Here is a 14,126-nt window from a genome sequence, read left to right as displayed (position 1 = left end):
TCTTCTATTAATACAAGTATTTCTCACATCACACAAGTTTCTCTAGTTATAACGGACTAATTAGGTCACATGACTTGTAGGGCACGGACTGCTATTCTCTGTAATAATGACTTGGAATTAGTACCGTACTGCCCAGGGAGAGAGCTGTGGTGTGCACAAGAACACAGCACTGTTACCTCAGTTCTTTTACTTACATTGACAGTTACCAATGGTGCTGCAATTTATTCTGATTTTGTGGTTTTAAAAAACCACCTTATCGAAATGTCTGGCTTTATTTACTCTAAAAGCATGTTGATAACAATGGTTCAGATGCAGTCGGCCATGGAAGATCTGTTCAACGATTGTGGAGTCTGTCAGTTTTGATCAACATGCTTATGCTTTTAGCATGCAGTAAGAACGATACACTTACAGTAAAATTCACATTCTACCTCCCCCGTGACGCGAGGTTTAAATTAACTCCAGGTTGGGTAATATGAGGGGTGTTTTTGGATCTAGATACCACAGTACAATACGGGGACATGAGGGCGAATCGTGCCCTAGGCTCACTCTGTGTTGTTAAGGAAACTCAGGATTGTCCCTCTGCTGCCTCCCACCTCTCATCACCAGGCTGGGCCAATGTTTTCAAAGCCCTCGGGGTGAGTGGAGTTTAGAGTGAGAGTCTCAGCTACAAACTTCAGCTCCTTGCCCTCAGTGCCACCAAGGACCTCATAATGGACAGAGCCCTTGACCATGGCACATTAGGTATGGGGACAAAAAGATATTAAAAAAAAAAAAAGTACAACTTTAGGTATTGTCATTTCTTACTTAAATTCCACGTTTATTTCGTCTCAACGAAACTGTCACCTATGCACTCTACAGAATTAAGGATCACATTTAAAAAATGTTTGCCTCCTTTACAAAATGAGAGGAATAGTCCAGAATACAGTTTTCCTAAATGACCTCGTAAGAATATAAAGAGACGCTGGGATGCTGGAGGGAGCGGGCGTTCAGGATCAGCAGTTAATCAACTTTACGATACACTATACAATATATTCTCTCCCCTCCTGGTGGGTATAACACATTGGTATATTAAAGGCTCTGAGAAACATTGCTGCCAAGAAGCCCATTTAATCTGTAACTGCTCAAATTTAACCAGAGAATCCGCTTTACCCGCCAGCCACCGCCCCCAGCATCATTCTTCACAATTGTGGATATTTTGGGAAACAATGGACAAAACTATCTTTAACATCCCCTCTAGGTCTAAATTTGTACAGCTCTATGTTAGAGTATTTGTTTTAAAACTTAAACAAATATAAGATGTTATCATTAGATCTTGTAATTTTCTATCCCTCTAACCCTTAATAGGTGGTTTAGTCCTAAAATGGAAAAACCAACCAACTTGAAAAATGGGAAAACTACAATCATAACAAAAGAGCAAACTCAAAGTGCTGTTAACTGATATTTTATTATATAAACTCACCATACGAATCCAATACAGGTTTGAGATCTTTGTATAATGTAATAACATTGACGGTTTCACGTACAGTTAGGTCTCTGTATTTGTACTGAAAAGCAAAATCACACAAGAATTTAGTTTAAAACCAACGTACATATTTTACTGCTAGATTAATTTTCTTAAAATCTTATTTTCTTAATAGCTCTCTTAAAAGCATAATGGCTCTCACTAATCATTAATTAAAGCCTGAAAGAATCTCAGTAACTTTCTCTCTTGCCACCTATTCAAACCCTTCACTCACCTCCATGTTAGCTCTTCTTTCAACTTAAAAGGTCTTCCACCAAATCAAATCTTCATCATTCTCAAAAACCTAGCTTACATCTCTCTCTCTTCTTAACGAATCCTTTCCCAGAATTCTCTTTAGCCCACAGTGATCGCTCCCTTTCTTCAAACTCCAGTCTTTATTGTCAATTAACAATTATTTTGCAATTTATCATTTGCTGTATTGTATTTTCACATTCCCAGCTTGCACCACTCCACTCCAGAAAACTAGGAACCTGGCTTACACTCTTGCAGATTAGATCAGAAGATGGGGACCCCCATCTGATGACAATACTTGAAGCTCACCATCTGACAAGCTCCATCTATGAACACAAGGCTTTCAATCAGCTTTTAGTGTTTCTCAAAAAGGAACAGTTGGCTATTGAAAACACAAAGACTCCAAGAAGCATGTCAGAGACCAAACAGAAAAGAAACAAGGAATAGAAATCATGTAAGGAGAAGAAAACTTCAGAAAGAATTAGCATTAATAATTTCAAAGAAAGAAATGACATTATATCCATGAAACAAGGACACTTAGAGAAGAAAGGACTCTTGGACATAAAAAATGTGAGAGTAGAAACAAAACATTCAACACAAGGATTTGAATATAAAGTCAAAGAAATCTCACAGAGACTAGCACGAAGGGTAATAGACAATAAGCAAGAAAATACAAAAATTAGGGAACAAATCTAGGTCTACTCAAAGGCATCTCTTCAGCATTTTCTGTCCTCTTTTTTCCTGAAGTACCAATTTTTCCATGCTATGGGATCAGTACTATTAGCACACAAACACATTTGTATTTCTCCCATTTTAATCACACAAACACAAGTTTAACCTTCCTTCACCCCTCTAGCTACAACCACACTTTCTCAGTTCCCCTTTATAGCAAAAACTCCTACAAGGAGCTGTCTATCTTTGCTGTCTTTGACTGCTCCGTTTCTTTCTATTCTTTTTTTAAACCTTTCTATTATGGAACATCTCAAACACATCTAGAAGTAGACAGACAACAGAATAAATAACGAGCCCCCTGTATCCTACACCCAGCTTCCACAATAATCAACTCATAGCCAATCTTGTTTAACCCATAATCTCATTCATATTTCCCTCCTCCTGTATTATTCTGAAACTAATCAGAACATCATATCCTATCACCCATAAATATTTTAGTATGTACTTTTAAAAGAATTTAAAATAAACCCACAATACTATTATCTATTAAAATAATCACTATTTCCTTAATATTATTACATATGAGTCTCATGTCATTTTTTTTCTTTAGTTTGTTTGAATCAAGATCAAAATAAAGTCCACACATTGCAATTTGTTAAAATATCTTTTAGGTCTCTTTTAATCTACAGATCCTCTCTCATCCCTCTTTTTTGATAGCAGCTTTGAGATAATCCACAAATTTAAAGTAAATTATATGAAGTTCAATGATGTTTAGTACAGAGTTACACAACTACCACCACAATCAATTTTAAAACATTTTCATCACCTCCAAAAGAAACTGGCTTTAGCAATTATCCCCTTACTCCACCTGCCCGCACCCTCATTCATCCTAGGCAATCGCTAATCAACTTTCTATTTTTATCAATTTGCCTATTCTGGATAGTTCATATAAATGGAATGACATGCTATTTATGACTGGCTTCTGTCACGCAACATGTCTTCAAGGTACATCCATGCTCTAGTATGTATCAGTGCTTCTTTCCTTTTATGGATGAATAATATGCCATTACTATTAAATAGATCACATTGTATTCATCTACTCCTCAGTTGATAGGCCCGTTTCTATTTTTTACCCCTTGGAATTTGTTCAAAAAAATCAGTTCATTTGTCCTATAGAGCCTCCTATGATTTGGATTTTGCGAAATGCATCGCCTTGGTGTAGTTTGATGTATATGCTCCTATGTCCTCTGTATTTCCTGTAAATTAGTAGTTGGATCTAGAAGTTATTATCTTTTTCCTGATTTTTTCCTAAATTTTACTTTTTTTCTTCCCTCTCCCCATTGTCCTCTCCCTTCTCTCTCCTCCCTCAGTGGCAGCCCCTTCTCAGTCTCTGCTGGTTCTTTCTCTTCTAATCTCTTCAAATTATTGAGCCCCAGGGCTCAGTCCCCTTGCTCTCTCTAAACTCAGTCTTTTGGTGATCCACCTCAAGGTTGTAAACATTTATATGCTGATGACGCCCAAATTAAAACATTCCAACCGGACCTTGTTTCCTGAACTGCAGATATGAATTCCCAACTGCCAATTTGACTATCTCCACTGGGACAGCTAATGAATACCAAAAACGGCATGGAACAGTACTCTTCAATCACAGAGTATGTAAAACAATATATTTTTGGGGTTTTTTTTGCTTGTTTTAAAAGTGATATATAAACGTTACAACACAGATCTGGGCCACAATCTTCTAGGGCTCCCCAAAACTTCCTCTACAGTCCAGGATAACTACTTTACCAAAAGAAAATCAAGAAGCCTAGAAGACAGTAGACAACCAAGAGAAGCTTTATTTTGAAAACTGTCACTTTCTCTTTAGAGATGACAGCTCTTCAACCAAAGACTATGGGGACGATTTTACTAGGAAAAAAAATTTTTTCCCCCAAAGAATTAAGCTTATGCATAATAAGTGTGTTTTCGTAACACTGACAATGGGTTAAACCATTTCGATCCCTACCATTCTTGCTTTGACAAACATCCAAAGCTAACTGCGTGAACTGCAGAAGAGCCAACTCTCAACCCCTGCACATACACACCTTAGTCCAACTAGCTTTGGGACATTGGAGGAAAAATAACACACCTTCACTCTGGTTCACGTGCTACAGGGGAAGTAACTATCAAAGTATTTCAAAATACTTCACGGATGTAAAAGACAAAACGCATATTTGTGTTTGTTTTTTTTTTTAATGAAAAAATACACCGGTCGCGAACTGCGAAGGCTACAAATGAAGTTCCCAGCGAATAAATTCGCGTTAGAAGCATACAAGTAAAGATAGTTAACCCTAGCAAATCAAAGTCCCTGGCATGGTCATGCAATTTTATTTCCTTCACCCGAGGGAGTGAGGTACTGGTACTTTGGCTTCTCTGCACGTTTTTACTTATAATCGAGCCACTTCAACCAGTAGTTCCTCGTCGCGCGTGGGAGGAATACAAAACTCAAGAGGACGCACTCTCCGGGGAGCAGGAGCCAGGGCGCACACGGACGGACCCGGCTACTGGGACAAGAGGTGGGGAGCACCGCCCCAGCTCGAGAGGACGATACGATCCCCTCTCTGTGGTTACGAAAAGTAAAACGAAAAACTACGCTGTCCCCCAGACTGTTCCAAACTCAACCCGAAGAGGACAGCAGGGTGGCAGGCGGCCGCCGCTTCGCGCCTTTGTGGACCGCCGCCGCCCCCACCTTCCCTGGTCCCGCATCGGGGCTCCGGCTCGCGGCGACCGGCGTGTGTGAGCTGGGGCAGCAGAGACGCCCGAGGGCGGTACCGAGGTGTCCGGCCCGCCTGGGAGGCTGGCTGGGCGGGGTCGGGCCAGGCCCCGCCGGGCGCCGCAGGGAGCCGTGGGTGCGCGTCGGGGGGCGAGCGCGTCGCGGCCTCACCTTGGACACCATTTTCTTGAGCTGGCTCTCCGACACCGCCATGGCGGCCACGTCGCGGCTCCCGTCCCCGAAGGCAGAGCGCCAGCCGCTCCGGGGCTGCCCCAGGCCACCCCACACAATCGCACACCGAGGAGCCTGCCCCCCCACCCCCGCCTCTAACAGGAAGTCGGCAGCACGACCGTCCTTCCGCTTCCTTTACGTCACTTCCGAGGTCACAGTAAGGCGGGGCTTGGGGCGGGGTCCTACCGACCCGCTGCGCAGGTGCAGTGCTCTGCGCGCAGGGGTGGGTCCCCACGATGAAGGGCGGCCGGTTCCGAGGATCGAAGCTCTGGGCCAGGACGAGATGGGCAGATGTCTCACAGTTGGCCTCAGACGAGGGGGGCAGGGGCAGGCGCACTGCGAAAGTCTTGCCCATGAGCTTTAGTGACCGAGTCATCAAATGGTGGGGCTCTGCACCGGGAGTCAGGAAACTGCTCTGCCGCTACCTTGCTCGTGTGATAACAGCACGCAGGTCCACTGCTAGTTCCGGCGAAGTTCCTGCCGCTCGAAGATGAGAGGCGAGCTCTAGATGATGCCCAGCGTCTCTCTGATGATGCCGGTTCATTTGTTTTAAGCTTACAAGTTCTTCATGCTCCATGGACAAGGGCAAAGGCAGAGACCGTGTCTCACGGGAAGCCGGGCAGTCATTTCTCGTCCAGGGGATCACTCCCCGCCCCGGCATCACCGGTGACACCGGCTGCGTGCTGCCTCGCCTTGCATTTGCGTAGTAGCCCGTGCAGCGTCCAAGTCTTTGCGGCGGGCTCGTCTTCCCGTCCTCGCTGCACAGGAGGACGCGATCTTAACCGAATGTCCGCTACCTGTAAAAGTTCTTCGTGGTCGTTTGTATCAGGCACTAGTGCGCGGCACCACCAGTTTTATAAGTACAGTGTCATTCAAGGTATTGTACAACTTGGTTTTGATTATGTGAATTATGGTAACTTGGATTGTTTTACCTTAGTGCTAATGGCGAACAGGCTGTGGTAGCGATTCCTTTCTAAATTGTCATCTAAGTAAAGATCACATACCTAAAGAGGCCGTAACTGAAACCGTGTAGAAGCATCACTATAAATTGTTGCACACACAAAATAAAGGCTATTCCAATAGGTATCAAGTTTTTAACATTTTTTATTAGTTTCAGGTGCACAAAACAATGTAATAGACATTTATCATTTATATCCCGCACACAGTGACAACCCCCGTCCCCCATCCTACCCCTCTGACGTCGCAGAGCCGATACATTTCCACTGTCTCTGTTCCTAAGGCTGTACTCCACTTCTTGTAACTATATATACACATATAAAATTGTAGCTGGCATTCATTATTGTTCAGCTTCAGGTGTACAGTGCAGTGATCGGGCATCTACATCATCCCTGAGGTGGTCTCCCTAATGGGACACGTGCCCATCAGATACCCTACAAAATCTTTACGACATTATTGATTACATTCCCCAAATTGACTTTCGTATCCCCGTGGCAATCTTGTGGTTACCGCCAATAGGTATCATTTTGTTTTGGGATATGGACACCATACATATGTTAGTAAAGCATACAGCCCCAGTCAAATGAAAGTATAAGGCAGTCTGTCCTTCCACTGCATCTCTTTTATGTCACTTAAAAGCACTGTGGTTTTCAAACTGTTCTTAAAGCCACAGCTCACTCAGGAAGAGCCATTCTGCTTTCACCATTGGGGAGAGTGCAGGTAATAAATTGTTTTAAAAGTTTTCGTGTTAAAACTAATTTTTTAAAATTTGAAAACAATTAACAAAATCCATTCTCTTCATTTTGCATGTAAGCCACTTATAACTAAATATCCTGGGGACCATATGAATTATATGAAAGAATCTTCTCAATCTGAATACATTTCCTTCCCCTCAATAAATTAGGCACCTCCTGGTGATTTTTTTATTCATTATTAATAGTCAAAGATTGTTTTATTCATTATTCTTACTATTTAAGGAAAACTACAATGTAAGTTGGAAAATAAAATATTTCTCTCTGCTACAATATCAAAGAAACATTTTAATCCACGCCCCACTAAAAATCATACATAACAAGAGATATTACATGATTTTGGAAAAATGAAAAAGTGAAATAGCAGCATCATGGATGTCAGATTATCACCGAACCATAGTGAGGTGGTGGTGGTACTGCTTCTTGACTTGTATCTGGAACTTACAACATGATTGATAATGTTCAACACTTAAGAACTATCTGATAGAATTACTCCTATATTGTGGGCTTCTATAGGGCAAGGGCTATTACTCATCTTTAAATACTCAGATTCTAATACAGTACTTAGAATAACAGTAGATGCTCAATAAGTATTGTACTGATATGTTTCTTTTATAATTAATGTAGTGAATTCTTGGCAATTCATCTACTATACAGTACCTTGTAGTTAGCTTATTGTGTAAGAGCATAGGAGAAATTAGGTAGTAGAAATTATCTAATTTCTAATCAGATATTAGAAAAGGCTAGTTTAGAAAACACAAGGTTCTTTCACTTTTACTTTCCTATCTCATACGAAAAGACAATGAGAATACAATACTAGAGTAGCACCAAAATAATCTACCCGTCTAGTGAAATTACACAGAACTAATGTTTATCTCTTCAAATTTCCAAGGTTTTCATACTAGTTCATTCTGGTGAGAATCTTTCCAAGCATATTAAATACTTTTCTACTTTCTTAAACATGGGACACTGAATATAATATCACCTTTTCTTAATGATTTGAACTTATCATTATAAGCATCCATTATTATATTAAATCAGTATTAGTTTGACTGTCTCCTCTCCACCTAGGCCATGTCTGCCTTTATAAACTATTGGGCTCCTATCTCTCTGACCAGCTTTGGATTTACCTATGATATGCTCTCAAAGCACCTAAGACTTCTTCACAGTACTTATTCCATTTGCAATTGTACATTTACGTGTGACATTTGATTACTGTCTCCCATACTAGATTATAAGGACCACGAGGCCTTGGACCTAGTCCAGGTTTTCTCACCACTGTATCTGCAGTGCCTAATATACGCAGCGCTGGGTGTACAGTAGGTTCCCAGTCAATACTACCTGAATGACTAAATAAATAAACACCTACCTCGGTGCATACCCCTCGCCGCTATTTGCTGAGGGCAAAAGTCTGGAAAGTCAGGGAATCAATCTTTCTAAAAACTATGTTGGGGAAAAAAACGTCAGCTTCTATATGAGAATGGAAGAGCACAGAACCCCAGCTTTAGGGTCTTGTGGTAACTATTTTGGCTATTAGGTCTTTCCCCACTTCTAGTGTTTAGAAAAACTAGAGATTGTATGGTCAAGTGCCCTTTAGCCATGAGGTCTTAGTCACTAAAGCTCAATTTCCTTTTCTATAAAATGGTAATAGTTCCTATTTCAATGGGTTACTGTGAGGATTCGGTAAAAGAATAAAGTGCTTATCACACTGCCTGAAATATAAGAAGTGTTGATGTTAGTTGTTACTATTAGTTGCATGCTACCTTAGTAGGAATATGCTATCTTTTACATATGAAGGTATTTGTTATTGACCCATCACCAAATGTACATACACTGACTCCTTCCTTCAGGAGTCGTTAAAGGATTTGCTCTGAACAAGCAGTCTATCTAACTTCTCCCCCTTAAAACCAATGGCTTTTATGAAAGCTTCATATGTTAGCTTTACAGTAAACTGCTTGGCTTTCATTCATAATGAATTTTCACTGAAAATATGCATTTCTCTATGGCTCTACTAATATTACAGTGAGTTTTTGAGATGTTAAGAGATCTGATCTAGCCCAGAAAAGGTTACAGAAAATTTCACAAAGGATAGTCCCACTAGAAGTTAAACTATACTTTTTCTTCATTTATTAAAAAAATTCACTTTCTCTTTTACTATTTTAAAGTACATGTAAAACTCTTTCTCACTTTTGGTAGCTAATTCATTGAAGAAGGAAAACGAAATGCTTTCTTGCTATTACTACCATCTGTATTTTAAAGAGGAAATATTAATACCTTGAACTGTGGCTCCTTTGAATGTATACCTAGCACAGATTTCATAAATTCATACTGGGCTTTCAGCTTATCATGTTTACTGTAACAGTCAAAGAGTAATTTTCTTTTAAAAATGTATTACTTTCAAAATATTCCCAAAGTGCTGAATGTGCTTTGAGGGTACACAATTTTACATGATGCAGATTGCAGATGATGTTTCCCTCTGCTGTAGGTTTAAAGAATGGTATACATATCTCAAGAACAACAAAGCAAATCAGATTTTCTTCATCCTTATCTAATTCCCTAAGAATTCAAATTGCAAAACTAACCAAGAAACTATCTACCTTAATCAAACAATTTGTAAGGGTAAGTAGTAAGATACAGAAATTCTTCATCCTATATATGTTGGCAAAATTAAATGACCTTTCCTTTCAGGTAACTCTGAACTTTAGAATCAAAGTTTTAACTGTTGCTGGAGACCATGGATCGATGACGCGCTGCTTTGGAGTTTCTCAGTCACTCTGTCGTCTTTCATTGTGTTTTTGAGGACTTCCGCTACCCCATTGGTTCCCAGGATGCAAGGCAAACTTAAAAACACTTCATTGTTTATATCATAATATCCCTGAAATGAATAAAACTGGGATTATAACAGAGCTGAATCAATGCAAAACAGTTAATATCATAAATATGAATACTTTCTTGCTTTTCTAGCCCTAGTACAAAGTGATACAAGTTGAACTTAAAAAATTTTTTTGGTTTATTTGTTTTCTAAACTAAAGTTATTGCTTCAGAAAATTTCTGTGAAATGGGAGGAACCTGGTCAAAGACATCCCCTTAATGGGAAGGCAATATGGGTAGCAGGTTGGGGGCTAAGAAAAAAGACTGTCAGAGGAGAGGAGCACAGAATGGGCTCTGGGTGCAGTCAAATACAGTAACCTGTTTGAAGTTTGCCTTTCTATATTTTATTTCTCCTGGTATTCCTAAGTTTTCAAGAAAATGTGGTTAAGAGTTGGTGCGCTGTCTTCGCTTTGCTTCAGGGAGGTTATGCTTGGGATAAAGTGGAAAAAGGACAAACTGAACCAGAGAAACAGACTGATGACCAGCTAAGGCCAGTTGGCACATCAGTCTGGGGTGACCTGGCTGGTTGAGGTGATAAATGACAACCAGAAGAAGTTTATGGAATATACACATGCTTCTTGGGAATTCCCCCAAATTACATGGGGGTAAAGGGCAAGTCCACACTTCCCATAACGAAGCAGGATACGACTTAGACCAAACTACCTCCTCCCATGTGTTACTTTTAGAAAAGCTGCTCATATTGAAGACACCTGGGTTACAGTGGGAACAGCACTTTTTCTGGCTTTATATTCATAATATAAAAGTTTAAGAATATAATGAGAAAATGAGAATAGCAATTACCTTTGCTAAAATGGATACAGAATGCACTTTCTTTTTATCATTTACAAGACTGTCAACCAGGTCAGCTACTGATAGTCCGACAGACCAGGATCTTTGACCTTTTGCCTTTAATAGTTCCATGGCTCTGGGTTACCAAAAAACAAACAAAAAAAAACTTCAGAAAACGCACAAAATAAGCATATAGTTTTACCTTCTATTTATGGTATTAATTACATATTTTTATGACACAGAAATAAGAGTTATACATCAATTGTTAGACAAGCCTACAGATAATCTAATGATTCAGCTTTTCTTAAAATGTCAGTTCACAGAGAAATGATACAAGTGGCCTAATAACATAGGAAGATGCTCACCACCACTAATATTTAACTAAATATGAGTTAAAACAGTAAGTACACTTACTGTTTGGCTGATCACAATTGGCAAAAATTAAAAAGACTGATAACTACTTTTGGAGAAGCTACAGAGAAACAGGTACGGATTCCTGTAACTGTTATTCAGAGTGGAAAGTGATGTAGTCTTTTAGGAGAAAGATTTGGCAACAGCTAATCTAGAAAACCTTCTAGGAATTCGTCCTACAGCAATATGCTCAAGTGTACAAAGATACACATATGTGTATGTTTGCCTTGCTTGAGAAAGAAAAAAGTTTGGAAACAATTAAGCAAGAAGATTGGTTAAAATTCAGGGGTGTCCAAACTTTTTTCAACGTTTTTCACCAAGGGCCATATGCGGTAAAATACACAAACAGCCGGGCCACTCACTCAAGGTGAAGTAGTATTGCCTCACCTGGTTTATTTAAGTAAACTAAATATATTTTTGGAATTTGCTGTGGGCCAATTAAAAATGGATTGCAGGCCGTGGTTGGCCTGCAGTTTGGACACCCCTGTGTTAAATAAATCACTGCCAAATGTAGTACCATGCAGCTCTTGAGAAGAATAAAGCAGACTTATATGTACAATATGGAATAATGTCCACGGTTTATTATTAAGGAAACAAAGCAAGCTATAAAATAATATGAATAATAAATCTATTAAAATTTTTTTTTAAAATATAATATGATAATGTTTACAGAAACACTGAAAAAAATGTTTGGACATGTGGACACTAAACTGTTAACAGTGGTTGTTTCTGGAAAATGGAATTACCCCAGCTTTTCACCTTCTATATTATAAATATCTGTAGTATTTAAAGTTTTATAATACCATACACTCTTTATGTAGCTAATAAAAAAATGGTATCAATTCAAGAACCATGTTTGAATTTCCTTTAAAAGATATAAATATAGGATTATGTAGAGAATTAGGTTAGAATGGCTTATATAATATACTACTCTTCTCAATAAGAGAATATTATTTCCAGTTGTTACATTCTAAACATAAGCTAACAGTTTAAAAAGCTAAAAATCTCCCCCACTCAAACTGTAGGAAAGTATTTTCTGAAGTGACGGTGAAACAACAAATGGCATGAAAATGTCTGTAGAGGCCAACCTCAGGGTCTAGACCCTGGAAGGCTCTGAATAGACACAAAATATACAAGGATCTGTGCCTTATACTTTGCTTTTGCCTGAACTTATAACATGGCTTATCCATTCATGTTAGACTAATTTCTAAACATGTTTATGTGTGATTTATAAACACATATTAATTTTTAAGTGGTATGGACAAATTCTCTTCTACATTTAAGAAAATTCTCAATATCCTCAGATGTACAGATGTAGGAGCTATAAACCACCGTCTACAAATCAGGAACGTGTTCTACCCTTTAAGTGTCAACTGTGAATCGAAAACAAAGTTTGCAAAGCACTCATAGATCTACTTTCAGATAAGAAATCAAAGAACAGAAAACATTGCTCCCTTGTACTTTTGGATTTGTCCACACTAGCTAGTGTTGTCTGCAGAAGCCTGGTTAAGTGCGTGCTGTGTAAATAGCTGTTATGTTAGCTTGGATTGTTAATTGGATAAATGCAAATCTACACTCAGTGTTACCTGCTGGACAGCTGTTCCTGAGAGATATGACTCATTACTTCTTGGCCACCCCATTTGGTCACTAAAAGGTAAATGAAAAATTAATTATATTTTGTCAATCACTCTCTTAGGATTAAGATGTGATAAATGATCATTTGCAGCCAAGGGTACCTGTATGAAACACTGAATATGCATTTTCCCCCCCTCCTAGCAATAGTTACATTTTTACACTGATGACACTAAATGTGCTGTACCGGTTGCCTGGGGTTAGAAAGACTCTAAGCTGTAATCCCCAAAGTCTCCTTGCAGCCGCCCCACTTGTCTGCTGTCATCAATAACAGTTCTGCCAGGGCCGTTTTACTGTACAAGCAGAAAGCTTTCTTCCCTTAGCAGGCTGTGAATAGCAGGCTGTGAATAACAGGTTCTCAAGTGCTACAAACACTTGGCATCTATTCTGTTGGGAACCACACAAATGGATTTCTTTCACCAGGTGAGAAATAATCTGGTCATGGATCCTGGGCTAGATTTCCACAGCTATTAGAGAGGCCGGGCATGGTTTTCTAAGAGCATCTTTGGCGTGACCCATTTCCTCTCACTACACCATTGATAAAAACAATTCAAAATTCAATGCTGTGCCCAGGAACTGGATATTTACACCACACCTCAATACTGAACTGAAAGTAACATTTTCAAACCTCTCTAAAATATTCAACTGTGTCTCATCTGTGTGAAAACATCCTTTGATACATTCTTTGATAAATCTTTACTTAGGTAAGCAAAACAAAAATACATCCAGGTATATAAGACTATCTTAGGTTTAACATACAAGTCTTCTCAAATGCATTCAAAATTAGACCTAAATTTAGTGATGTGTTACCAACAAAGGATACTATGTGTTTCTCGCTTCTTCAAACTGAGTACAAGCTCCCAGGGGGCGAGGACCAGGTGTTCTCCCTCTGTGTCCTCTCACATACTTTACCATGCCAGCGAAGGCACAGGAGATAATACAGAACTGACCTCGCACACCATCCGTAATTATATCTCACAACACAGGAAAACGTAAAAATTAAGGTGAAAAACAGAAAAGGTTTTAAAGTTTTTCCATTAAATAAAATAACAGCAAAACAAAGAACTGTTACATGAAAAACTTAAATACATGTGGACAGATTAGGGATTTAAAAAAAATGTTTTCCTTGGATAGAAGGATTATACATGAATCATTTTCTAAAACAATTTTGGTACTTTATTAGCATATTCACAATAAACAGAAAATTGCAAGGAAATGTCTCCTAAATGAAATACAGCATTTATAGACCTTGGAAAGATGAGTAAAAGGGGCAAGATAGGTATAAAAAAGGACAAAGGACACAAAA

At 39.1% G+C, this 14,126-nt stretch overlaps 2 protein-coding genes across 8 annotated transcripts in view; both read right to left on the bottom strand.

The window, feature by feature from the left end:
• Window positions 1–6,064, bottom strand: part of TSG101 (tumor susceptibility 101) — a 41,830-nt gene extending 35,766 nt beyond the window's left edge. Inside the window, exons 1-2 of one of the 2 annotated variants that reach the window (XR_013994168.1) lie at window positions 5,349–5,556; window positions 1,460–1,544 (exon numbers count right to left, since the gene is read on the bottom strand). Coding sequence is in view for 1 of the 2 variants with exons in the window: in XM_081062469.1 (XP_080918595.1) it covers window positions 1,460–1,544; window positions 5,349–5,390 (127 nt within the window). In the remaining variant the exon portion in view is untranslated. Of the gene's footprint in view, window positions 1–1,459; window positions 1,545–5,348 lie in introns of both variants that reach the window. The other variant, XM_081062469.1, reaches the window with a different exon arrangement.
• Window positions 6,065–6,489: 425 nt separating this feature from the next.
• UEVLD (UEV and lactate/malate dehyrogenase domains) overlaps window positions 6,490–14,126 on the bottom strand; it is a 44,491-nt gene continuing 36,854 nt past the window's right edge. For all 6 annotated transcript variants that reach the window (XR_013994166.1, XR_013994167.1, XM_081062465.1 and 3 more), the window contains 3 exons: window positions 12,775–12,835; window positions 10,790–10,913; window positions 6,490–9,992 (listed from right to left, as the gene is read on the bottom strand). Coding sequence is in view for 4 of the 6 variants with exons in the window: in XM_081062465.1 (XP_080918591.1) it covers window positions 9,825–9,992; window positions 10,790–10,913; window positions 12,775–12,835 (353 nt within the window). In the remaining 2 variants the exon portion in view is untranslated. The remainder of the gene's footprint in view (window positions 9,993–10,789; window positions 10,914–12,774; window positions 12,836–14,126) is intronic.

The sequence above is a fragment of the Rhinolophus hipposideros genome (assembly GCF_964194185.1).
Source record: "Rhinolophus hipposideros genome assembly, chromosome: 10".
Taxonomy (NCBI): domain Eukaryota; kingdom Metazoa; phylum Chordata; class Mammalia; order Chiroptera; family Rhinolophidae; genus Rhinolophus; species Rhinolophus hipposideros.
This window is presented reverse-complemented; position numbering and strand designations above follow the sequence as displayed.